Source organism: Acomys russatus, chromosome 10 (genome assembly GCF_903995435.1).
Source record: "Acomys russatus chromosome 10, mAcoRus1.1, whole genome shotgun sequence".
NCBI lineage: Eukaryota > Metazoa > Chordata > Mammalia > Rodentia > Muridae > Acomys > Acomys russatus.
The window spans coordinates 13724561-13751351 of record NC_067146.1 but is presented as its reverse complement, the minus strand read 5'-3'; the positions used below and the strand labels follow the sequence as shown (position 1 = coordinate 13751351).

Below are 26791 nucleotides of genomic sequence, written 5' to 3'. Positions count from 1 at the left end.
CCCGTGTGGTAGAGCGTGTCTCTGTTTGGCGTCTCTCATCATCTCAGTGCCACTGTGTGTATACAGTGGTTAAGTACTTCCTCCCAGTCTGCTGGTGGCGATCTGAGGAAACAGGATCTTTTATCTTCCATATGCACACTGGATGCTTACCAGGGACCATTCAGAAGTGTCCATTGTGCTGTTGTGGTGGTGAGATGAGCCTAAGTGTATGCTGACGTGGCTCATGTGAAATGGGGACTGCCAACTCCAGTGGGCAGGAGTTTGCCGCTGCCGTAGTAGGAGGAACATGCTAACCCAAGGGAGTCGCCTATGCTGAGGTCTGGAACCCCAGAGCACGGGTAGAATAGGAAACACTTGGCATAATTAGATTAAAATAGGAGGGACGTAAGACCTAGCCAGTCGTAGTTATGAAGGTGCTTAACACTGTACTATGTTGAGAAATTTGAATTTCAGCAGAGAATGAAGAAAGAACTTTAGCAGAATAGCGACAGATACAGATTTTTTTTAAAAATTAACATGGATTGAGTACTTACTATAAGCTAAGCTCTTTTTAAGTGTTTCACATAGTCTTCATCAAAGCCCTTTTGCTCATTTGACACAGAGGATTTTCTAAGCTCATAATGATTAAATATGTTACGTTTAGCCATGTTGCTAGTCAGTAAAACAAGATTTGCAACAGGTCATCTTGCTCTAAAGCCTGCACCCAACCACTGTGCTACATTGCCTAGAATAAGCCCCACCACATGGGAACGCAGAGGGGCTGGTGAGGGGGTTTGTGATCTACAGCCAGGCCCAACCTAGAGTGTGGAACAGCAAGAGTAATAAACGGAAGAAGAATCCCAGTAAATAGAATCGTGTGAGTGGAGGTCCTCTGTGACAGTGGAGCCCAAGATGTGCCCCTTGCTGACACGTGAGAGGAGTGGGCTTCATAGTGCAGGCAAGAGACCGACACTGGGGCCATTCCGTTCATCTCTGCCTGGTGGGGTTGGATTTGGTAGTGAGGCGTAGCTTGTCAGTATTTCTGGCCACTTAGAGCAGGAGGCTGCAGGAACTGGCCACAGCTTGAAATGTTCCCTGGGAATATCTATGCTCCCAGCTGAGATTAAGAGAAAGCCAAGACTGAGAACCAGAGACCTAAAAACAGACACTTTCGAAAAGATAGGGGTTGCTTAGCTTGGTCAGATCATTTGAAAAGTCAGAAATGATAAAGTCTACAAAGATATTATTAAAATGGCAATTAAGAGGTCCTGAGTGACCTTTTGAAGTAATAGTGACAAGTGGAAATAGTGACCACAGGAGCTGGCTCCATTGGAAGGGAAGGGAGTAAGCAGGTACAGAAAGCTCTTTGGATGGAGAGAAAAGGGTGGCCAGGCCAGGCTTCCTGAGAGGTAAGATTTAGTAGGCAGTGATAGGAAGCAATCAGAAAGGCAGTATAGAAGACAGCTGACAGAAGCAAGTGTCCAAGGAAACAGAAAGAGGGTATGATCTAGTGCCTAGCTGATTTCTTTTTCCCTTCAAAATGGATGAAAGGGAGAGAAATAGCCACGGGTGACAATCTAAGGGGTTCTTCAAGCTAAGCAAAGCGTTGGTCCTCTCAGTGACATTGGCCACCGTGCTCGAGGTGGAGGAACGTGAGAACTGTGGCCTGCAGTGGAAAGCTGACATTGAACATGACCACCTGATAGCACATTTAGTTACTTAATGTCCATGCAAGAGATTTGCAGCCCCAGGCAGCTACTCCACAGATCATACACACATTGATTTTCCTACTACAAAAATAGGCCAAAGCCCAGCTCTGTCCCTTCAAGGCAGATATAGCTTTGAAGCCAGAGAATACACTGGCTGGGCTTGGACAAGGCCATTCGGAGTGGCCTCATGGCCCAAGCTAAGGTCTGTAACAGAGTGTTGTGTTGCGGTTAAATGTTTATTATTAGGCCTTTAAAATAGCCTTAGTTAACCTGGGACAGGGCAGATATTAATCCCCTAAACTACTTCCCATAGTAGGGCAGGTATGGAATTCCTGTCCCAATCCCATGCCATCTGGTTCTAATAATTTCTATCAAGCTACCTCCCATCCATAATCCCATATACTTGATAATGCTCTTCATCTGGGCCGGATTCTCCATCCACGCCAGCCATGTGCTTCTCCACCTAACCTATGATGGCGCAGCCTCCTTCTCCCCTCCTCTCTTCTGGTCTCTCTTCCTCCCCAGATTCTCTCTCCTCCCCCAGCCTGGGAACCTTACCCACACCTGTCCCATTTGCCCTGCCCAAGTGTGATGGCCTTTTATTGGTCAAATAGCTTAGGCTCTCAGGTAAGGTACAGGTGGGCCAGAGACCTGCAAGCAGTAATTAGCATCAGAATGCATCAGACCAACCTCCAACAGAGCTGTGTGGAGGCACCTGATAGAAAACAGTCTTTCCCGCCTCGCTTTGACTAGGACCGCTCTCCACTGCAGCTAGCAAGGACCATTCCAAAGACCTCAAAGCCTGCCTCTTGCTCAGTCACACCTCCAGCATGAAGCTTGGGGAAGAAAGAGTTAACTCTCCCTCCGGCCTCCAGCCTGGGGTTTTCCTGGGAAGATGAACAGTCTGCTTTCCTTATTGTCTGCACCAAAGGAACAGATTGCGTCAGTTGTAAACTGTGTTACCGCTAGCAAAGGCCTGGAGTCAGCAGGTTCCCATTTCCCAGCAGACGCCAACGATGCTGACCGCCTTGGCTTCTGCCTCTCCACCTCGGGCAGGATGGAAAGTGTGTTCCCACCCTCCCATCATCCTGCCCTCACAGTAGAGGCTGGAGAGAAGGGAGCCTTCTACCCCAGTCATCCCACTTGCTACCCAGGCTTTCCCTGCTACTTGGCCCCTTTTGCTGTTGTGCCGCCCTGGCTGGACTTCTGGGCACTCCTAGGGCTTCGGCATGGCTCAGGGCTAAGATGTCAGAAAAGGGATTGTTTGGGAAAAGCCATTATCAATATGAGTTAGACGTGAGAGATTATGTGGTGTGGAGGTGAAAGGGCATCTCAAGGAGACATTGGTGGGGATGGAGCCACGCTGTGCCAGCGGCCTGTGAAAGAGCTTGCTGCAGCCTGCCTCCAGCCTGCCCACTCCCCACTGCACTGCGCTGCTGCCGGTAATTAGACCCAGGAGGCCTTTCATAGGCACAGCCTCCCAGCTCCCAGAGCATTGAATTATTAATTGCATTGTGTTAATGTTCATCGTCTCTGAAAGAAGTTGGTATGTGTGTGGCCGCGAGGGGAGGCCTTGAGTTGGCCGTGTTAAACTGCTACTATATTAAGGTGAAGTGTCTCTTCGCATTCACACTCTGGCCATGCCAGCAACACTACAGCTTTCATACAAGGATCTCAGTTCTGCTCACAAAAAGCTGGGCAGAACGAGTGGCTTGGAGTCTTTGACTGGTGATGCTATAGCAGAATAATTGACGCAGATAGTTTATTATTTTGTTGAGGGGGTCTTTTGGTTTATTTGTTTTGTGTTTGTTTGTTTTTTAATTAGTTTATTTGGGATCGCAGTTTGGGAAGCCCAAGAGGACGCATTGTCACCAGTACTGGCATCATAGTGGTGGGTGACATTATTGGAGCACCTGTAAAGGAAAAACAATGTATGAAATACAAACAGAAGACTAGAGAAGAAGGAAGGCACTGGCCTACTCCACTGTAAAACAAGCTGGTCCTTCCACCGGTGGTGTCCCTGTGATTCCCTTCCACTGGTTGGTTGGTTGGTGTGTTGGTTGGTTGGTGTGTTGGTTGGTTGGTTGGTTGGTGTGTTGGTTGGTTGGTGTGTTGGTTGGTTGGTTGGTGTGTTGGTTGGTTGGTTGGTTGGTTGGTTTGGTGGTGGTGGTGATGAGACAAGATCTCATTGTATAGACCAAGCTAGACTCACAGTCCTCCTACTTCAGCCTCCAAAGTTCTGAGGTTACATGTATGAACTACCATACCCACTTCAGCCTAGTTGTAAAGATTCCCCACTTTTCCAACTACCGTGCCTAGGGTATACCCAGGTTTTTAGACCAAGGTTGCACCACATGAACCTGTTGACAACAAACCATAGCCAAGCCATAAAGAAGCTGGAGAGTCCCAGAGCTCACACTATGACGTAATCTATCTTTCCGCTTAGCCGCTTCCCTTCCATCATTTCCCCTCTGGGACATTCCCTGCGTGCCCTCCTTTCTCATGTGAGCTATTGCTCTTCTCTTGACACTCGCGCCTTCTGTGTCTGCTCCCTTACCACAGCCTCAGACAATCCAGACCAAAGGGAACCTCAGAAATGGTTCAGCTCTCGCTTCACTGAGCCCAGAGCAGGGGTGATGCACCAACCAATGGGAGAGTAAGCTCTGTTAACCATGGGAGTCCAGCACTTCTCTCTAGCCCTCATTGGTTATCTGGGCCTTATACCCTGCCTGTCCCTGATGACTTGAGGGAGTGGAAAGCCTGAGTGTGGCCAATATGGGAATGGTGGGGATTTCTGCCTCTAAGGCCTGTCATTGGAACCCCCAACATGATCTCCCCAGAGCTAGCCCCAAGGGTTCCTGGCCCACCCTGTGGAGAAACCTGCATCTGAACTATGCAGGTCAGACTTCCTTTCCAACCCCAGGGGGCTGTGTTCCAGGCCTTCTCCCATGCCCTACCTAGACCTCAGGCTGACTGGAGGCTCCATTTTCTGTACTGCCTTAGGCATAGGCTTGCCAGTCCCCTGTGGGACAGACTACTGTTGCCCCATCTTCCTGGCAAACACAGGAAAGGCTGGTTTATATGTGTGTGGTCCTCTGCCCATAGCCACTAAATCCCATGGGACTATCTACTTGGGCTGCCTGCATTCATTGCACAGACCTTCCCTGGTTCCACCTCTTACCTTTGGTGCCCTACCTGCCTTACTTAATTCACCAGAGGCAATCTCTAATGAATACTTTCTTTTTTTTCCCCCATGGTCCTGTGGAAGAGCTTCAGGAGGAGAATGTGGCTCCCTCTGCCCTTTAGTAACTCTAGGCATCCAGAGCAGCGTCTGCATTAGAAGTCAGGGCACACACCAAACCCCCAGAGCAGGCTGAGCTAGGGCTCCCTTTGTGGTTTAATTACCTGGGCAGTTTTATAATGTCTCCCACCTTAGGAGCAAGTGCACGTGCGTGTGCGCGCGCGCGTGCACACACACACACACACACACACACACACACACACACACACACACACACTCTCATATCACCCCTCCCTCACTTTAGGACAGATTGTAGAATGGGGAAGCTAAGTGGCTAGGGAGGCCAGAAGTTAAGAGAAGGTGTTAGCGTTTATGAACCGATCAGGCTTGCCTGGCATTTCTTCTCTCCCTTCCTCCACACCCTTGGCAAACCCCAAGTGGCTCCCCAGCCTGCACTGCACCCCAGGCAGGGCGTATGTTCCTGCTTCAAGCAGGAGAATGACTCAGCCCACTGCCTGTCTGCTGAAGCAGCCCCTGTGGTAAGGAGCTGGGCAGAAGCCAGACCAGAGGGGAAAGGGGGACAACTTGGAGGCAGAGACAGAAACTGAGTATATATTTCTGGAAGTGAGGGCACCGAGGCCACTGAGAGAGTAGCTGTAAAAATGACACAGATTGCTGGCCACCACCATCCTCCCTCTGCTCCAAGCACTGGTGGTCGCTCCCAGGTCGTCTTTTCCTCCTCCCTCTTCTTGCCTTCCTTACCCAGCCTCTGCCAGTAAGAAAGAGCACACAGCCCAGCTGGGTGGGCACTGAGGTGTGTGCGTTGCCTGGGCACCAGGAGCTCTTCCTCAGTAATTAGGAGGCTTGCAGATTAACAGCCTGTGTCGTTTTATTAATTTGGTAAATAAGCCAGAACAATTTCATTAGTGGCACATTAATGTGCTTGGGAGCAGGAGGGTGTGTCCCACTGTGAGGCAGAAGGTCCCTCTGACTGCCCCAGCCCACAAACAGGCCAGGTCCAGTGTGTCCTTTTGTCCCCCTGGGCATGATTAGCTCTCAGCTCTCACCCCCTTTAGCTTGATGATGAAGGAAAACACACACACACACACACACACACACACACTGTAGGTAGGCATCTGTCTATTCAGGTGGATTTGGGGACAGTCACCCATGCCCCCAGCACTTCCTGTCAACCCATTTGGCTTACCTTCACTCTTCCATAAGGACCCCCAGAGTAGGTTTATTTGTGCAGAGCTCAGTACATAGCTTGACCAAGCAGGGCTGCTTCTGCATGTGACCCACCCAGACATGTGGAACCAGCCACGAGCTCTCGGAGTTAGTGATGGAGAAGAAGCATTTCCATGTTTCCCCACTTAGTACCCAGAGCTCCCTCTCCTTGTCTTACAGTTAAGGAGACAAATCTGGAAGAGTAGTTTTGTCCTGCCCCAGAATTCTCAGCAACTGCTAAGAGTTGAGCCACTGCCCTTCAGCACCCCAATGCATGCGCTTTCCAGCCCCTCCCAACCCGAGCAGTAGGCGCTCCCAAGCTCTGGGGAGGTTTTGAGTATAAAAAAGCTTCATTCCCTAGTGGAACCGACGTTCTAATTACAGGATGAAGACACTCGAGCAGGCAGCAAAGAAAATGGTGATGATAGTGGTCATGAAGAAACATTTACATGCCCACACCCTTTGTGCATTAAAGTAATTATACTGGACTCATTTACTGATGATAACAAACCCTATGGGGTAGGCACAGAGGGGTTAAGCGACTCACCAAAGTGCAAGCAAGTAGTGAATGGATTTGAACTCTGGTCACCTACCATCTCCACCGTCTACATTCTCAGCCGCCATGCAGCACTTGGCTCCCTCAAAGCCAGAAGGAGCAGAATGAGTCCCCAAGGATTCATTTCTAGGGTGACATTCTGCAGGTGGTGCAGGTAATGTTGAAACCAAGCAGAGCACAGCTCGCTGGGACTGGTCTAGCTCTGGTATCCAGCAGCTACAAAACCCACAGTCACTCTGTCACCATCAACGGCAGAGGCCTAGAGGTGCTGACAGAACAAGTAAGGCAAACTGAAGTGCCTCTCAACTCCCGAGGGGTACACCTGACCTTTAGCTCATCCGCCTTAACTAGCTACCCTAAGCCACTGCCTCAGGGTGGCACCACTGCCTCTCAGAGTCTGCCAGGAAGTCCTCACCTCTTCAAGTACCGTGTTTCCTTAGCTCTCCGCTCTATCATACTCACAGCAAGAGACTGAAGAGCCACCATCTGTCTGCTTATATATAAACATACACATATCCTGACCTACCTCCAGGACCATGAGCAGCCATGTGTGAAAACAGCAAATGCCCACTCCCAGAGGATGACTACCCATGGTCATCACCTACGATCTCAATTCCTTGATGTCACCTGCATTGTAGGAGTCCTCTCTCAGAAACCAGAGTCCACATCACTTGAGGAACACTCTGAGGTGCTGAAGAGACTGTACAGATAGCTTTCTTTGCAGTTTACACAGCACTCCATGGGTAAGATCCCAGTCAATGCTTGCAGTCGCCAGTTGGGCAAGAAGACGTTTCTTGTATACTTCACAAGAATAAATCTCCAGGAGCTACTGTCTGTAATTGGAGACAACTTGTAAGGAATCGCTCTCCCTAGATAAATCTGTATGTACTCAGTCCTCATCACGTGTAGGTTTTGTGTTTGCCAGTTTGCATGCTCACTAACCCCAAGATCAATTCCTGTGCTTCTGCAGGCCTTTGTAAACATGCAGAGTGGCGAGCAGCTTGAGTTCCTTGGCAGGTGGAACAAGACAATACTGCAGCTCTCTTGGTGACATAGGGTCTCATGAAGGGGTGTGAGGGGTGGCCGACCTTGAGCTCCTGGTCCCCCTGGATGCACCTTCCCTTCCAAGTACTAGGATTACAGGCATAGACCACAATGCTTAGCACTTTGAGACTTTTATCTGTCTATTTATTTTTAGACTGTGGCCGTAGCTGGCCTGGAGCTCTTTTTGCAGACTAGGGTGGCCTAGAAGAGATCTGCCTGCCTCCCACATGCTGGGGTTGAAGGTGCCGGCAATGTAGGATGCCTGGACAATCCCACCTCCTTGTTTTAGCTCAGGGTATAAATAATTGCTCTCTTTGTGATCTGTTGAGTGTCTTGAGTTGGGGTGGGGTGGGCAATGCTTTTTCTTTGTGAGTTTTTTTTGGTTTTGTTTTTTGTTTTTTTTGTCATAGAAAGTGGTCCCAATCGAGAATGCTTCAAGAAAGCTTAAAGAAAAAGTACATGTTACATAACTGTCATTCAGGCCTGACCTCTTACGGCGCTATGGTCTGAGAGCTCAATGTAAATGAATCAATGATATATATTAAATAACATATCTTTAAACAGAAACACATTTAGAGCAAGGTTAGATATTAATCATTTGACAAACAGGTAATAATAAGGGCTCCCAGGTTTCTAAAGCTTTTGTTCCCTCTGGGAATAATGGTTCAGTGCTTTCTTTTTCCTTCTTTCCTTTCTGTTTTGCTTTTTTTGTTTGGCTTGGTTTGGCTTTTTTCAAGACAGGGTTTCTCTGTGTGGTCCTGGCTGTCCTGGAACTTGCTTTGTAGACCAGGCTGGCCTTGAACTCACAAATATCCTCCCCTTGCCTCTTCCTCCTGAGTCCTGGGACTAAAGGAATATGCCACCACACGTGGCAGTTAGATGTTTTAATTCAGTGTTCATGGTCACTTTATAGAACTATCATGGATAGCAAGGATAGACTTTGTGGGCTGCGGCCGTAGCTCAGTGGTAGAGCAGCAGCCTAGTATGCACATACCACTATAGGAAGAAAGAATAAAGCAGACATGATGGCACACTCTTGTAATGCCAGCACTTGGGAGATAGAGGCAAGAGAATCAAGAATTCAAGGTCACCCTCGGCAACAAAGTGAGTTTGGGGCCAGCCTGGGCTACATGAGACCCTGCCTCTAAACAAAAGAAGGTCTCTATGTAGTATCTTTTTTGCTCTCCCTCTCATTCGTTCTCTCCGTGAGCATGTCTGTTTCACACAGATGCCTGTGTTCCCTATGCTAGACCTTGAACTCCTGGGCTCAAATGACCACCCTGCCTCAGTCTTCTAAATATTCTAAGGAGCTAGGACTATAAATACGCACAGCCGTGCTTGGCTCTTTTGGGGGAATGAGGAGGAAATGTCAGATGCTGGAGCCCTGGAGCTAAACAGAGAATAGAATTTGTATAGGTGCAGATGCTGCTACAGTTACACCACAGATTCCTGGCGCTCAGTGTAAAGAAGTGGAGAGGGCTGGACAAACAGCCCACCGCAGGAGCTCCCTGACTAGCCTCTCCTCACGAGGCCCACAGGTCTCTATGCCAGAAAAGACTCACAGACTTCCAGCGCCCATCCAGGACGGTGGGCCTATAGCATGGAACTTGACTGCAGAGACCAGGAGCCAAGTAACTCCGGAGCCTGCAGAAACAGTAGCCCAGCTGCCTTCCCCCGAGAGCCTTTGTTTGATTGAGAAATTACTATGTCGTTGGCAGCTGTAATGAAAGAGGAAGCTGAGCCCCACTGGCGACAGCTTTATCTCCCTCTACAGCCCCAGATGGAACCGGTGGCAGCACACTGCCCAAGGCCAGAGATTTCTTTCCTCTGCTGCTAGCTGGGCCTAGGGACTTGTCAAGCCCAAGTTAGCACATCGATTGCAGGCAGAAAGAAGCTGGATACATATGAGGTCTGGGCTTGCTTGCCAGGGAGAATCCATTGCTCCTTGGTGGATTGGCCCCAGGTGTGTCCACTGCTTGCAGGTTCTCCCAGGCGAGTCCTGGAGAAGCATCTGGATTCTGGCTTCAGAAAAGTTGTTGTCAGGTTGGGGTTTGCCATGTGTAGTGAGGTCTGAGCGTGGCACTGTGTAGGATGAGAGAGACTCTGTTCCTGCCTGGTTGCCTCAGCAACCCATCTCTGAGCTCCTTACATCAGTGCCAACAACCCAACCCGCTGCAAAAAAACACACTGGCCCACTGCAAGCTGCCTGGGGGCCTGCCGAGCCTGGAGGGAAGCTGTGTGGCCTTTTAGGGGGACGAAACACTTGGCTACTAGAACTGCGGAACACTCCGGGTCAGGGAAGTAGGAAACTGGTGTGGGCTTGGCCTCCATGTTGGCTGGGAACCGAACCAGCCTCATTTGCTTTTGGCTGGGCACCTGTCCCCCGAGCTTCGAAATACAGGGCAAACAGCCTGTCTGTCCTTCCCACTGCCACCCCCAAGTTCTTCTGAGACCTACTCCTTCTTGGCCTTGGCCTGTTTGGTAAAACTTGGCAAATCAGGAAAGGTGGTCTTCCACAGTGACATCATGCCCATCACAGCTTTTATCCTGTGGCCTCTGCAGTCCACCCAGTCCTCTCCCTGCGGGCCACTCAAGCTTGCAGTACCCTGGGCTTTTGCGAGGTGGATCATAGCACCCAACCCTCACAAGTTAATTGCTAGACTCAGAGAAAGGAGAAACCTGTCTGTGCACCTGGCAGACGCTAACTGCTGGCTCTTCCCACGACATGTAGGCTCTGCTGAAGAGCTACAAGGACCTAAGTCTGGATTGTGGAGGGGCCAGCATTACCTCAGCAGGAGGAGGGGCTGCCTCTGAGTCAAGCCCAGGGAGAGGGTGAGCTCGGCCTGCTGCAGGCAGTGTAAAAAGACAAGGCAAGCCACTCCAACCCTCTTGGTTTCCCTGCAGACTCGACAGTGGAGCCAGGTGGAGTCTGCACAACAGTGTTTTCTTCAGACCCCCATGGGCCCTGCATATCCCTTCATTGCTGTTCCCCAATCTAAACTGCCATTCTCCTAAGAGGATTAGGAGTGGGCCTAAGGACCAGGACCGTGGTGACAACTAGGATAAAGGCAGGATAAAGGCGGCCTCCCTGCCACTGCCCCTGTTGCCTTTTTTCCCCATTATCCTGTCTCTGCCCCTCCCCAGCCCTGGCACCTTTGTTTATTTTAGGCGAGTAAGATCACCAGACATGTCCCAGCTGCCCACTGTCATTCCTTCTAGCCCTCTGCCACTGGCACTGGCTCAGGCTTTGAGAATTCCCAGGTATTTAGACATCCATTTTATTGCTTAATCGAGCTTGAAGCCATTTAAATTAATACAAGTTTTTACATTTAGCAGCAAAGGCTATTATGGGCCCCTTTAGCTGAGGAGGAACGAGGGTCGGGAGGGAATCAGGAAGGATTTTATTGTGGGCCATTGCTTTTCTGAGGGAGGGGCAGCTTGGCCTCCCCAAAAGTCACCACCCTGAGGCACCCTCTTAGAGGAACAGTGTGTGCCAGCTCTGAGGTCCTAGGGATACAGCCGTCCATGAAAAGTGCCTAAGGTCCCTCAAACTCTGACCCAGGGTCTGAGGTCATGACCCCACCTATGTACTGTCCCCCATTTGGAGGTTGACCTTCTCTGGAGCCGCCCTTCTGCTCCCCCATACTGTCCCACATGCTAATGCAGCTCCACCCACAGCCTCCTGCCACCCTTACCTGTCCTCTCCTCTCCTCCCCTGGCTTTCTGGATGCCTCCTTAATTGCCTCCATTAAACATTAATCCTTTCAGTTCTTCTAGAAGAATTCAGTCTCCCTCTCCCCAGGGATTCTCTTGCTCCTGAGCCGCCTGTCTTCCCCACAGGAGCTGGGGTGGATGAGGAAGGGTAGGGCGCACTGGGTGCGTTCAGTCTGCTTCTCACCTCACTGCTGCACACACATGCACGGCCAAGCAGAGGGCCTCGGCAGCCTGAGTGAGTCAAGTGCACCCAGTAGCTCCCTGCCAAAAGGAAGGGGCGGGGGAGAGAAAGCAGAATGGTGAGCTCTGCACGGCTGCAGGGGTTGACCTAAGTGGGTCAGCGAGGACATGAAGGAAAGGCAAGCTGGGATCAGGCGGCCGGGGCTCTGGTGGAGAGGCTGAAGCAGGGCTGTTTAATTCTATACAGTTGAACAGGGCGGCAGGCAGGATTGCTAGACACAGCCGAGCAAGGAGGCGGGTTTAGCTCATCTCGGTAGGAGCGGTCTTTAAGCTGTAAGCATGGGTTGAGGAGAAAGCTACAGAGATTTTCTGGACACTGTCAGCCTTCACGTCGGACTCAAGGAGGGCTTCTCCGCCCCTCTGAACCTTATGGGGGAAAGTTTTGCCACTTGCACAAGGCTGAGGCATTGGGGTCCTTGACGTGGCTGCACCCATGTCAACAGCACATTCCCTCAGGACTTCTCTGGTTCTAGCTGCTTCAGCTGCGTAGAATGAGCAAAGAGGTGGCTGAGGCTTGACAGCCGTTCTCAGCCCCTGAATATGCCGAACTGTGCCCACAAGCTGACAGTCCCCTCCCCTGTCCTTTGTCTCCAGGTGGAAGTAGAGGTGGAGAGCATGGATAAGGCTGGCAACTTCATTGGCTGGCTGCACATGGACGGGGCCAACCTGTCTGTCTTGCTGGTGGAGCACGCGCTTTCCAAGGTCCACTTCACTGCCGAGCGCAGCGTCTACTACAAGCCCCTCCTGTCTGCCGAGGAAGCCGCCAAGCAGAGGAAAGAGAAGGTACCGAGTACGGCAGTGTGCCAGCCATCCCCGGCATGTGCTTCTTCTTACCTGTCCCTTCCCACACACCAAAGGGCCAAGAACATGGTGCCAGCTTAGGCATCTGTGCTCATAAGCCTGCTGTAGACCTACCGTGGGCCAGGGTTGTCAGCCTGGACGATTGCCAGTGGTATCTCAGACTGACAGCCAGAGAGTCTAGAAGATGACCTCAGAGTAGTGGAAGAAATGACCAGGTCACCACTGGTGAAGGGCTTGGGGTCTGCCTGCCCTTCTCTATCAGGGCCCAGCAAAGGGACTCTGCAACCCACCCCTGAATTTCCTTTCCCCGGCCCCAGAGGGTAGCAGCCCAGCGAGATGCCCTCAGGACGGCAGATTTATTATAGCCTATCTGCAGACACTGCATTGAAGAGACAAGGGAGGTGGACCCAAAGAAGCTTTTGGAAACAAATTGACTGTTAAGGAACTCTGGCTTAGGGGTGGGAGCGGGGCTGGCCCCTCCCACACTAGCCTGTCCCCATTGACTTACAGCCAGCCTAATAATGGGATAAATCAGCCGGCCACCAACCTGTCAGGGCTCCTCTGTGCTTGAAGAGGTTTCGTGAGACAGCCATGCTGAACCATAAATTGTTCCAAGAGTAAATGTTTCCTTCCCCATAGGACAGCCATCTGGCTTGAGATTCACTTCCCAAAGCCAAGCTAACCTGCCAGTAGGAGTTGGGGGCTTGGTGCCCTAAGCACACCATGCTCTTCCTCAGGCCAAAGCAGCTACCTCCTTGCTCAGGGCCTCCTTCTTCTTGCAGACTGGCCCTTGGGATCTCTGTCTTCAGTCATCCTCTGGGAATTGGGACAAGTGTCACACACTTTGGTGGCAGGAGAACACAGGTGGACAGAGTTCAGAAAGATGTGGCCCAGAAACCTAAGCTGGGCACAAGCGACTGTCTGTGGTCTAAGAGAGCCCACTGCTTCAGGCCATCAGAGGAAGTTCCCTCCTCCTTTGCTCCACTTCCTGCTCACGCTAAACCCTGTCTCCTGAGAGTGGAAGGGGAAGTAGCTTCCACAGGAGAGACATTCTTTATGAAAGCTAAATTTAAGACTGCCATCCTTATGTCATCTGTCTGAGGCAGGGGGCTGGAAGCCCAGTGGAGTAGGGTCTCCTGTTCCAAGGTTGAACTGTCCTAGAATAGATACACAGAGGGCCAGTATGGCACCCGTGAGGGCCACAGCTGTGAACCTAGGGCACAACCCCTCACTACTCCACACACAAAAACTCACCAAAGCCTGGAAGTTGCCTCCTCGGGTCTGTTAACTCAGAGTGGAGACCCAAGGGGGCCTTGGGTAAGGACGGGAGTAGCATCTGGCTGAGGGGCTGGTTAGAGTCTTTGCCAGGTACAGCACGAGGCATCCTTTTTACTGCACAGTAGACTTGTCTGAAAGAACCCAAGTTGTCATTCTGTTGGTGCCACTTGATGATGCTAAGGAGTAATTACCAGTGATTAATTACTTACATGAGCTGCATGGTTTTATTCCAGCCTAATTAAAATGCAGCACACACTCTCTGTACTGGGCCACCTTCCTTTCCTGCAAATCCCCATCCACTTAGCATCCAGAGGAACCAGCTTGGCCTTCCAACTCCCAGTGAGCTGACTCTAAGGAACCGCTTTGTCTTCAGAGCCTTTGGTGACTTCTTTTAGTTGGCAGTTGATGAGAGAGTCTGAAAGCTGGGCCACAGTAACCTGGGTTGCCCGGCGTAGCCGGCACGTCCCACTCGTGGCATCGACTGTTTCCCCTGTTGAGGAATAAAAGCGCGTGGTCCCTTCACGGTGTGCAAATGTCTATACATACAAGCTAACCAAGAAAGGGAGTGCTGAAACTCTGTGAGACCAGTCTTATCTGAAGGGACCTAACGGTGCTGCTTCCCTGCTGGATCTATTTAATTCCACCCTGTGTCCTATAAGACCCTCCGCTTCCTCTGTACTTTGGAGTTCTAGGAGTTCTGGACAGGTACAAGGAGGGAGTCAGAGGTGGGGCGCGCGCGCGCGCACACACACACACATTTTCTCTACCCCCCTCCTGCACTCCGTCCATCTCCCTCTCCCTCCCTCCTTCTCAACGCAGCAGGGCCTTGAACAGGGCTGGATTGCCCATTGATTGGTTTGAAGGCCTCTGCCACCCTGGCTCCACACCAGTCACATGTGTGGAGCCTAGTGAGTAGGGATATTAAATAGGCTTTACATCGGAGACTCCAGCCAGCGGGTTCCCTGTGCAGGAGAAGGGTCTGGGGCTTCCTAGGAAGAAGCACAAAGACAGAATGGTGGAGGGCAAGAAGACGGAAGCGAAAGCCTCTGCTGTGGACCGCTCTGACTTACACGCGCACCCGCATGATGGCTCCTTCCCTGGCGGGAGCTGCAGCAACAGGAAACCCTGAAAAGCTCCAGTTATACAAGGAACCTGAGGAAATTGGAAACTTGCTTGGCAGAGGGGAGCAGGAGCCGGGGAGGGAAGGGGCGAGGGGTGCAGCCAGAGCTGGGAAGGCTCACAGCAATGCCTTGCCCCAAGACAGATCCACCATGATCCTAGCTTTGAAGCAGAAGAGACTAACTCTACCAGGCTGCTCATGTGCCTGGGCCCTGCTGGGCCAGACTCATGTTTCCTCAGGTGGCATCTTGGCCATAAGGGGTCTTTTCCCCCTCCCCACCTCTGCCAAGAGCCTGGGGGTAAAACTCTAACTCTGGGTTAGACTTTCTGGAAAAGGTCTTTGACTTTTCCTAATCAACTCCTCATGGGTCCGGGAAGAGGACATCTGCCACAAATTCCCCCAAACAAGAGTATCGCAGGGCATGAGCACAGGAAGCTTGTTCACCCTGTCCTGCAGGAGCCTTGCCAGTGTGTCTGCCTCTCCTCCTAAGATGGCCCTGTACAAGGACATTCATTACCAGCCAACACAGGCTTATTCTAAGGGTGAGGCCCACACCCATCCCAGCAGATGGGTTCACAAAAAGGCCTCAGCATTTACCAGCCTGCCTAGGACCACTGGCTGCCAAGTCCCAAGGTAGAGCTGAGCTGCCCCTCTCCCCCAAGAGAAACAAGGAACACTCATGTCTCCACTGCCCGAAGAGCCAAAGGCAAAGAGTAGAGTCCTCTCTTAGAATCAAGGTTCCTTCCTTGAGGAGCAGCTTCTATCCTTTTCTATCTCCGGGTGCTTCTTAGCAGCCTCTGGCACCTGCTGGTCCACAGCTAGATAGATACCTTGCTTTTCTTGTCTTCTCGCCCCAGGTGGCAGTAGTAGGCCCTTCGCCCACCAGGTGAGCTAGCGGACCTGGGGGAGGGGATCTGTCAGGCTTTGATTTGCATCACTGGTGACCTCAGCCTGCTGCCCACCTGAGCCTGTGAGAAACAAAGCTCCACCCCCTCTCCCCAGGGAAGGAACCTTGATGCTGTCGCCTGAGGCTCTCTCACTTGAGGACTCATTAGCAGTTTCTGCTCTCACCCTGTCAGTCTGCTCCAGATCCATCCAAGCAGCTGAGGAGAACCCTCCCCAGTAGACACAGCCGGGAAGTAGAGTGGGGGAGATAGGTCTCTGAATGGCTTCCAGACCCAGGATCCTCTCTGTCAGCCCACACAGAGGCCTCATCTCTTTACCAAGCTGTAAGCTTGTGCAGCTAGAGCAGAGTAGGCAGAGCAGGAGAGGGGAGCACAGGGCCGCTGCAGACAGCTGAACGGCCGCTGGGTGCTGAGAGATGGAGGGTGAGAAGCATGGGTGCTGGCAGGGAAGGTGGCTGGCGGGGCCTGCAGCCCACTTAAGGCAGTGATGACAGGCTTGTCTTAGAGGCAGTGTGGGTCCTATTGATCTGTGGGTTTCCAAGGGCTCTAGAGGGCCTGGGAGCCCAATCGATAAGAATGGCTGGCTAAGTTAGAACCCTTCCAGCCAGAGAAGCCTAAGAAAAGAGCCTAAAGCCTTGTGTGAGAGCATCCATGACTTCCCACAAAGCCCTCGCATAAGGAACCTGACTAGCTAGAGGTATGTGGGCCTTAGAGGGTCACTCACTCTGTGGCTTCTCCTGGACAGCCAGGGCTGAGGTTCCGTGTGTGTCTTAAGTCTCTGGGGGATGGGATGAGAGCACTGATAGTCGTGATGGAGACAGCTGTTGGCAGCTGGAGGCCAGCCACAGAGCACAGCCCTACAAGGGTCATTGCAGAAGCCACTTGTCTTTGTGGCATGGTGGGAAACAGGCCTAGGTGGGTCTTAGCCTCTCCTCTCGGCATCCTTTAAACTCAGAAAGGCCACATAGTTTGCCTCTCCTTTCCGGAGAAAGACATGCGTTGATGCCACGTGAAAGGCAGAAGTGTACACTTTGGGGTGACCCAAAGGGGGGTTCCATAATTGCAGCAAGGCTGCCCTTCAGCTCCTTCCAGGGGCCACCAGGAATCTGCTCATTGTTAGCTGAGTCAGTGACTGTGTGTCAGTCAGAGGAAGCAGCCCCAGAGATCATTTGTTAACATCACACACAAGATAAAGGGCATGCTTTCCCGGAGCCCGTGTTGCCTGTGGCCTCCAGGACGCCCCATCAGCACCAAGGACCTGCTTCTGACTGCAAACCTCTGTGCCTCAGTTTCCCCATTAAAAGGTTGTTGTGAGGCTCAAATGAATTGATACCTGGAGAATGTTTACAAGGCTCACGGTGCTAGTGGGCATGCAGGTCTCTGGCTAAAAGCCATCCTCTTCCTCTGTGCATGTCTTCTTGATGCCATGTGTGGTCCGCTTCCTGCTGCTCAGCTGGAGGGCCACCTCCCTCCCCTGCTCTGACAGACCTCACTACTTGGCTAATCTCCTGGCCGCAGGATTGGACTTGACACGCTGTCACGTCCAATCAGCTTCTGAGCTGCCGCAGCTCGGGCACAGGGCTTGGGGAAGGTAGGAGGAGAGGAAAGGGTGGAGAAGGGTGGCCCAGCTTCCGAGCTGAGGTCAGAGCAACCTGCTGGAGGTGAGGAGCTCAGAGCAGAGGAGCTACAGTTCTGCACGCGCACACACAAGTCCCCCTCTCCCAGCTGCAGCTTAGAGTACCTCAGGGACGGGGGTGGGGGGCTCAGGAGTGGCCTACAGAGTGACCCTGCAGAGCACTATGTGAAGGGACATGAAGATCTGAAACAAGAGGGGCCGAGCAGGCAACCCAAGGCCCAGGCAGCTCAAGTGTGTGCGGGTCACCTGGAACTGGGCTTGGGTTTTGTGTGACTCTCCCCCTGGCTTCTTAGATTCCAGTTTAATAAGGCTGGGGTGAGATCCTGGAGCCTGTTTGGTATCTGCTGGAATCATGACCCTCTAACCCAGAACTTGAGCGACTCCACTTCTCCTGCTCATGATCAGCCCTGCAGTGACCCCAGACATAACCCATGTGACTCCATTCACTCAAAGCCCCTAGTTGGTGTCCTCACCGACGCCCTCCTCAGCCACCCTGTCCCCACTCCCACACTTGCAGGTCTGGGCCCACTATGAGGAGCGGCCTGTGGAGGAGGTGCTGCCTGTGCTGGAGAAGGAGCGCTCCGCCAGCTACAAGCCGGTGTTGGTGACCGAGATCACAGACGACCTGCACTTCTACGTGCAAGACGTAGAGACCGGTGAGTGCCTGTGTGCTGCTTTCTCGCAGATCCCAGCGTGGGTGTGGGCCCCTAAGGGACTGACAACTGCTACTGCCCCTGTCTACCATCTCACTGGGCCTAAGGATTGCCCCAGGAACCCACAGGCAGGTCGTCTGAGGACAGTGACATTACAGATTCATCTGGGTGGTTCCCTGAGACTCTTAGGTAATGCTCTCACTCCCAGACACCCCTGGCAGGGCTGGGCGTGAGGATTTGTTGCCTGAGTGTGTGAGGAATCATAGAACAGATTGTATGGTGTGGCTAGAGAGCCCTCTTCTTAGGGAGGACCAGAAGGGTGGGAGCCTGTCCCTCTCTCGGCATGGGTTTCTCCTACAGAGGTTAGTAGAGGAGTGTAGTGGCCAGTTTCCATGGCAACAAGCAGGCTCTAGGGGAAGCTATGCCCTGGTAGTCTTTGTGGGGGAACCTTCTCCTGTCTTCAGCTTGCCATGCCACCACCCGACGGCCAGGGCCCCCCACACAGAGATCTCAATAGAGCCCGTTCTGGCAGCAGTCACATCCACCACTCTCACTTCTTTCCTCTGGCCTCCTCCTCTTCACTGGGCTCTGGGTGCGAAGTCATCTCACTGGGGAGAGAGAGACAAGCAGCTGCCTTTGGGTCCAAGGAGCCAAATCCTGGCAGGGGGATGTGCAGACGCAGGCAGCCCCAAGATGGCGGCATAAGGTCTTTGCCTAGCTTGCTCAGTCCTACCCTCACAGCCCATCTCAGCCACTTCCCCTCTGATGATATTTCCCAGGCAGCTGCTTTGGTGGTCATTTCACCAAGGAGAACTTCTTCACCCTGGCTGGTTCTGCTTGGGAAGGGAAAGAGTGGAGGAGAGGTGAAGGTTGATAAGCTTTGGAGATTGGCTTCTCCTGAGGTCAGCCAGCCTCAGGACCGGGTTGCATGATGGGAAAGGAGTCTTGCCTCACAGGGTCTAAGTAGAAATTGGGTCTGTGCGTGAGCAGAGGAATAGCTAACATGGCCGTCGAAGAGCCTGGGGGAGGACATCTTAGCAAGTACCAGAGAGGACGCTGCAACCCTCAGATAGCTCCGTTCAGCCCATGACAATAAACCCAGCATCTGCAGCCTCCCTCTCTAAACCTTTGGGCCTCTCAAGGCACACTCTCTCACCCTGTCCACTTTCACTGAAGCCCATTTTCACGAAGGGTCTGATAAAAACATTAACTGCACGTGACCAGTCAGACTCTACATAAGGACCTGGCAGGAGTCACGAGCCTGTTTCTTCCTGTTGCCTAGGAACCTAAACATTCAATAAGTAAAAAGTAGACCAACTTCAGGAGGACCTGCCAATGTAAAGGGTACTTCCCAGTCCCCAGAGTTTGGTTATCTGTGGACAGGGAGCACTCTGTAGCAGCCCAGAGGCCTAGTGCCAGGACTGTGGGTGCACAGCAGCCCAAGGAGAAGACATGTGTTGCATATGCAGAGATCATTTCAGCATGGTTGAATTATTAAGCACCCTGTATGCACCAGGGATCCTACCAGGCCTGTGCAAGTAAACAATCAAGTGAGCTATAGTCTGTGCCCTGGAGGAGCTCACTGTGTAATGGCAGGAACATAAACACAGACAAGGAACTTACAGGGCGGATGGTGGCAAGTTTAACCACAGTAAACGTGTATTCTGCACCTGTTACAAGGTGGCCTCAGCCCTGAAGGGAAAGAGGGATGCCACACTTAGGCTACACATCGCTGGCCCTGGCCTCACCTATAAGGCAGAAGAGAGCAAACAGGCTCTGAGGCTGAACTAGCATCTGGACCAAAGGGGCAGAAAGGACAGGCCCCAGGGGACTGATGCCCAGCAAAGCGCGGGGTAGGGAAGGAACCAGAGAAGGAAAATGAGACCGTGGGTCTGCCCAAGCTGGTCAAGGCGACAGTGGTGAGCAGCAGGAGCTTACCTATGGCAGGTTGTCGCAACGAGGGATGCTAGGCAGGAAAGTGGGGCTGCTGAGGAGAGGTCGGACAGGGGAGCCCAACCTGTCCATATTGGACGTGCTATTCCCAATGAATTTTACAGGGTGCCTGTGAGTAGGTGAGGCCTCTGGGCCCCACTCACCTTTCAAGGCTCTAATTCTGAGATCCTTTCCTGCCCATGTTGTAAGCAATTCCCGTCCTTTTGCCCCCAAGAGACATTGACAGCATGGCTCCTGCAATCATGGGTCCAGCCTGGGAACTGTCTCCTGTAAGAATGGAGTCCAGGCTACCAGCTCTTATTCTAGAAGCTGCTGCACCTTGCTAGGTGTCCATTTTCCTGCCTTCTCAGTCAAGACCTAGCCACAAGAAATGTACCTCAGTAGTAGGACAGTTTCTAGTATGTGCAAGCCCTGTGTTCCATCTCCAGTACTTGGGAAAGAATTTAGAAGGCCCAGGCGTATTCCTCAGGGTCCCTGCAGCCTTGATCAGTATATTAGAAAATTGTGTGCATGCAAGGTTGCTTTTGAATATGGCCGGTGTGAGGCCTCTTGAGGAAGAACCTCCGAGGACTGGCCTGCGTGGGCTGAGGGAGCCAGTGCTTGGTGCCCTGTGGATGGCCACAGCGTACTGAGCTCCGGGTTCCCTGCCCTGTTTTCCTGCAGGCACCCAGCTGGAAAAGCTTATGGAGAACATGCGCAGTGACGTCTCTAGCCACCCCCCTGTTGAGGGCTCCTACGCCCCACGCCGGGGAGAGTTCTGCATTGCCAAATTTGTAGATGGAGAATGGTAAGCCACTTGGACCAGCAGGGCAACCGGGCTTAAGTGGGATGGAGAAATTTCCTGGGACACAGGCCTGCAAAGCTGCTCTTAGGTGGCAGGCATTCACACAAGCGTCTGCTCTCTGGGGGGTTGCTGGTAACAACCTCTGCCAGATGTGCAGGGTATCCCTGGGGTGAGGGTGGGGGCCTGTCACCTAACCAGCCTCCAGAGGCTGTGGGATAAAGTGGTGCCACTCCCTCTTCCCTGAGGACACCGGGATAGTAATGGTGGCGGCTGATACCCTAACCCGACCCTCACCCCTCACAGGGAGAATGATGTCAGCAGTCAGTTGGAGGTTTGCTCACTGTGGGCACAGACCAGCCATCCAGCCCTCCACCTCTTCTGTCTGGGATACAAGCAGTAGCACTTCCGGGCCGGAAGGTCACTCATGTATGATCTACCAAGGGTAGAGCCCATGGCCTTCCCAGGGTGACGAAGTGACTTGGATGTGTTCCCTGCTGCAGCCTCCCAGACAGATCTTCCGGCTAATTACAGCCGCTGTTTAGTGTGCTGGGTTTAAACAGCAGACATCAATCTAGTCATTACTCTTGTTGCTTTATGCCCCAAGGACACATTCATCTGCTCCACAGGCTCCCCTCCCCCGTCCTTTGCTCCCAGCTCTGCTCCGAGTCCTATAGATGCTGTCCACAGCTCCCTGAGGCTGGACCTCCATAATCTGAAAACTGTCCTCTGTGACACCCAGAGACCCTGGGCAGGAAGTGCTGTGTCCCCAGGGAGATCGGGTTCCTAGAGCTATCCTGTGAGCTCTGACCATGATGCCGTTGCAGGTATCGTGCCCGGGTAGAAAAAGTGGAGTCCCCTGCCAAAGTGCACGTCTTCTACATCGACTACGGCAATGTGAGTGCTGGGGACCAGGGTGGAAAGCAGGCAAGGCAGGGACCGCTGGGCACCGTAGCCCCCTTGGTTGAGTCCATTTCATCTTTCAAACGTCCTGCTAAGCTTACTGACGGGACATACGCATTGGGTACCTCTGCTTCTCATAAAACAGGCCCGGGCTCCCTGAGCAACTAGGAAACAAGTTAGTGTGGCCAGAGGCCTGCAAACCCTGATGGACACTCTTGAGGTGTGCCGTGGCTATCAGCTGTCCTTCCATCCCTCAAGGATGAGACATGAGGATCTGCTAGCAGAAAGTCTAGAACTGGGACCGTGCTCTCACCTGGTTACCCAGGAGCACACAGTGAAGAGGTGTTGCTAGGTTAGGCTAGAACCATAAGCACGCCCAGCACTATCAGATAGACAGGAAGCCCGTGGGCAGGGAGAAGGGTACCGGAAGGAAGGAGGAATAGGAACCTCCAGGAATGCCAGCGCAGCGCCCAGAGTGAGCAGGTGTGGGATAGCAGCTTCCCACCAGCACTGGTTTTACCAACTAGGGAAACCAATGAGACTAGCAAAAGGGAACGGAGCTGAGGAGCAGGCAAGAGAGGCCCAACGTGGACATTCCTGGCAGCCTGGCACAGAGAGTTGTCCTTGGGTCATGTTGAACATCCCCGGCAGCCTGACACAGAGGGTCGTCCTTGGGTCATGTTGGACATCCCCAGCAGCCTGGCACAGAGGGTCGTCCTTGGGTCACGTTGGATGTCCCCGGCAGCCTGGGTCACGGGGTGTGTGATGTTGCTGTCCTGGTGCTTCCTCTGCAGAGAGAGATCCTACCATCTAGCCGCCTGGGCACCCTACCACCTGCCTTCAGCACTCGCGTGTTGCCAGCTCAAGCCACAGAGTATGCCTTCGCCTTCATCCAGGTGCCCCAAGATGTGAGTACAGACTCCGTCCTCTTCAGAAGCAGCTGACCGTCAGCATGGCCATTGCTGCAGCGTGGCAGGAGAAGATGGAAACATGTTACGTTGTCTGTTGTCACTGATAGGACTCTGGGTTGGGAGTGGTCAGCTCAGGGAAGCTGCCACAGATCCATTAGTTCTTGGGCAGTGGCATGGCCCGCTGAGTTAGGTGCCCTGGAATAATGACTCCTTCCCTACCGCTGGACCCTAGTGAGTGGCAGGCCTCGGCAAGAGAGAAGAGTAATGTGGGGCTGGGACACTGGGGTCTTGTCTGTCCTGTGCCCTAGGCAAGGAGGGAAGTGGCAGCATTTTGAACCAAAGTTGATGTGGTCAGGTCTGTTTCTGATAGCTTTGGAAGGAATTACTGGAGACGATCATAACAGGCGAGGCTGGAGATAAGGGCAGCCAGTCCAGGCCCACTGGGGGGCTTAGGGAGGACAAGGCTCAGAGACATGTGGTAATATCAGAGTGGTGGGACAAGGCAGAGGAAGCTAAGTTGCCACTGAATTCCTGGCACATGGTTATGTCGCTCTTGGCCAAGGGAAGGAGGGACACTGGGGGCGTGTAGAATCTCCACAGTAGTATGCAGGGCCCAGTAGAGAAGGGCACTAAGACCTAGAGTTAGGATTTGAACATTAGACCCATGAGAGTATTTGATGGTGCAGATGTGAAAGGTGTGGCGGGAGGAGAGAGACTTGGGAGGTGCTGGCGTTTCCCCAGGCGAGGGAAGGGAACCCAGAGGCAGGAGGAGGGACAGCAGCAGACCTGTACTCAGAATCATAGTGGCCTCAGTTTTCAGACAGAACCAGTCAGCAGCATCCACTCCCTCATGGAGCTCCAGCAAGGAGACGGAGGCTTTAGCTTCAAGGAGGTGCCTAGTGCTCAGAGCAGAGGTGCGTGAGCAACGTGGGTAGTGCTGCCTCCGGAGTCAGGATTCTAGAAGCAAGTGGAAAGGTAGAAACCATCACCATTCACTTTCTACCTTTTCACAGAATATGCCAAAGAGTACTAGACTGCACAGGCCACAGGTTGAGCTGGAAGGATGTCTGTGAGGATGGGGGGCTGTGTGATGAGAACGCAGTATGCTAGTATAGTAGAGACAACAGAGCTGTGACAAGGCCAGCATGCTGAAGAAGACTATAGAGGCTTAAAGGGGTCAGGGGTCGAGGCCACTTTTCCTCAGAAGCAGAAAGGAGGTGGGTGTGGGCCCAAAAGCTAGATTTAAGAATGGTTTGTGTGCAAATGGTTGGGGTAGAGGAAGGGGCCCTTCGTGCCCAAGATGTTTGTCACTCACAGTAACATAAAGGGAGCATCACAGGCTCTGCTGGAGGTCCAGGGACAGACCCTGAGACCCAGGCAGCTGTGGTTTGCCCTTCGTCCATCCCCCTCACTAACACGGCTCCGCTCCTGTGCAGGAGGACGCACGCACAGATGCTGTGGACAGTGTTGTGCGGGACATCCAGAACACTCAGTGCCTGCTCAATGTGGAACACCTGAGCGCCAGCTGCCCCCACGTCACTCTGCAGTTCGCAGATTCCAAAGGTGACGTGGGGCTGGGCCTGGTGAAGGAAGGGCTGGTCATGGTGGAGGTCCGCAAGGAGAAGCAGTTCCAGAAAGTGGTATGTGATCCAAGGGGGCTCCACCCTGGAAGCGGGCCCCTAGCACGTACGCTGCACCGTCAGCAGTGTCACAGATGAGGAGCTGGGGACCGCACCAGAGCCAGTGAGAAAGCAGGGAGCCCACCAGCCTCCTGGTCCTGCTGGGGAAAGATAATGGATTTGGGTTTGTTGGGGTTTAAAGAAAATCTAATTAAAGCACAAATTAATTGGCTGCGGGTTTGGCTGAGAATGCAGCTGCAAACTAGAGCAGAAAGTTTCCCTCTGCATGTGCCCCAGTCGGCAGGCTAGGGAGCTTTGCCAGGGGTGATGCAGAAGGCCAAAACCTGTCTCCCTGCCAGTGCTTTTCTCTAGCATACAGTCTCCAAGTCCTGTTATCCTGGACCACCCGTAGCCATCTGGTAGGCATAAGTGTTCCAAGACTGTCTTAAGGCTCCTCCAGCTGACTTGGAAAGCCCAGGTTCCTGGGCGCCCCCATTGATGAGACAGGGGTTCATCCTCAAGAAGCTGGGCCCGATTGCTCCCTGGAGCTGACCACAGTCGGCAGACTTGACTCCTGGAGTTCATTCTGATCTTTTCATCCACTGGCTGTTAAGTGTGGATTCTGAATCACTCCCAGGCCCCCCGTTGGGCACCTTGCATATCTGAGTGTCTCCTAGCCTCCTGCAAGCATTAGCCATGGCCTCATTGCAGGCCAGCCCGCTCCCCCCCCCCCCCCCCCGCCAGCTGACACAAATTTATGAACCTTCTAGATACATGCGCTTACAGGATACACAGCTCCATAGCTCTCAGGCTGGACCTGACTGGACAACAAACAGGTGGCACCCACTTCTTCCCCGATGAGAAACATGGTCTGTGAGCGCCAGCTTCTCCTTTTTCACCTCTCCACTCGGTCCACTGGTCCCCTTTCCAGGCCTTCTGTTCCCCACTCCAGATGCTCACACAGTGCCGTGTTTGTTTGTGTGTCAGAAGCATTGGCTATCTTGAATGTGAGTGTCCTCACATGAAGCTGTTCATAATGTGTTTGATGTGCCCACCTCAGGAAGATGAACACCTTCCACAGGTTCACTCTTGCCCACCATCGGTAATGAGAATGGGCAGACGTACCCTAACTTTGTGGGTCTCATATTCATTCCTGCATGAGACAGTGAACATAATTGAATTGAATAAAATGTCACAGGATGATAACTGTGGTAGAAAGGAGAAAACAGATCTAGAGGATCAGGGGTGCAGTGACTACTTTTAAATAGAGGGTCATGGTAGCATTGTGGCGCGAAGAAGGCGGTATTTTATCAGAGACTTGGGGGGTAGGATAAATATCCAGGTCAACATGAAGGGAAGAGACTAGGCGCATGGATAGACAGTGCAAAGTGGAGCAATCCCAGAGAGCAAGGCAGTTTGCTCTGAGTACTAGGCTGCTTTAGAGGGGCCACTGACGTGCAGCAGCAGTTTTAGTTGCTTCTGGCTACTCATTCAGGCATACCTCCATCTTGACCGCCTCCCATCCTCTTGTGTCCCTCAGATCACAGAATACCTGAACGCCCAGGAGTCAGCCAAGAGTGCCAGGGTGAGTGAGTTCTTGCCTGGGGTCTCTGGAGGTTTGAGTTTGAGAGGTGTGGCCTGTGGCTCCCATGGGGCCACACATCCCTGAAGAGTCATGTTGTTCTGTCTCCCTCCCTCTCACAGCTGAACCTGTGGCGCTATGGAGACTTCCGAGCTGATGATGCTGATGAGTTTGGCTACAGCCGCTAAGGAGGACTGTGCCCAGCACCGCTGATGCCAGACCCTCTCCCTTCTGCCAGGATGTCTGGTTGGGGGAACATAGATTGGGTCCAGCTTTGCTTCAGTGTGCAGAAACCTCCTGTGTGGTTGGTAGCATTGGAGCTGGGGGTGGGGAGTCCGAGGTTTGCTGGGGGCAGACCGTCACAGCGGCACTGCCATCCAGTCTCTCCCAGATGATTTCATATTTTTATTTGGGGGTGTATGGGGTTTATTTTTTAAATTGCCTTCAAATCAGGAAAGAACCATGAAAGACTGTCTTAGTGAAGGGTATAATTGTGACACAGAGGCAGCTATCAGCTGACACCCACCTCTACCCAAGACCACCCTTCTTCCAGAACTCTGTCCAACTGTTGATTATGTGACTTCTGATATGTTAATTCTCAAATTCCAATGTGTCCACATCGGCCCCCTACCCCCAACACACACACACCAGCCTGTTCTGTATTTAAAGCTTTTGAGACCCAATAAAATAGTACCTGCTGTCTGCAGCCCTTACTGTCATGGTAGAGCCAGAAGGGTTCTTATCCCCAGCCAGGAGGAAGGATGCTGACAGTCCCTAAAAGCAAGGCTGCTCGTGGCGTTCAGGCAGCCCTGAGGCCTGGCAGATGCCACAGCCATTCTGCAGGAGAGCAGACATCTTCTTCGACTCGCTGCCTGTGGCTGTCCTCTAGGATGTGTGCATTCGAGCAGCGGGCCAAAGCACTCAGTGCCTCTCAGCCTT

The 26791-nt window shown here is 52.6% G+C and overlaps 1 protein-coding gene across 1 annotated transcript in view; it reads left to right on the top strand.

Moving 5' to 3' along the window:
- The window catches only part of Snd1 (staphylococcal nuclease and tudor domain containing 1), a 413057-nt gene extending 386797 nt beyond the window's left edge, over window positions 1–26260 (top strand). Inside the window, exons 17-24 of the mRNA XM_051151835.1 lie at window positions 12305–12493; window positions 17968–18106; window positions 20720–20843; window positions 21665–21734; window positions 22535–22648; window positions 24088–24291; window positions 25811–25855; window positions 25975–26260. Coding sequence (XP_051007792.1) covers window positions 12305–12493; window positions 17968–18106; window positions 20720–20843; window positions 21665–21734; window positions 22535–22648; window positions 24088–24291; window positions 25811–25855; window positions 25975–26040 — 951 coding nt within the window. The 3' untranslated portion in view covers window positions 26041–26260. The remainder of the gene's footprint in view (window positions 1–12304; window positions 12494–17967; window positions 18107–20719; window positions 20844–21664; window positions 21735–22534; window positions 22649–24087; window positions 24292–25810; window positions 25856–25974) is intronic.
- The last annotated feature ends 531 nt before the right edge of the window (window positions 26261–26791 follow it).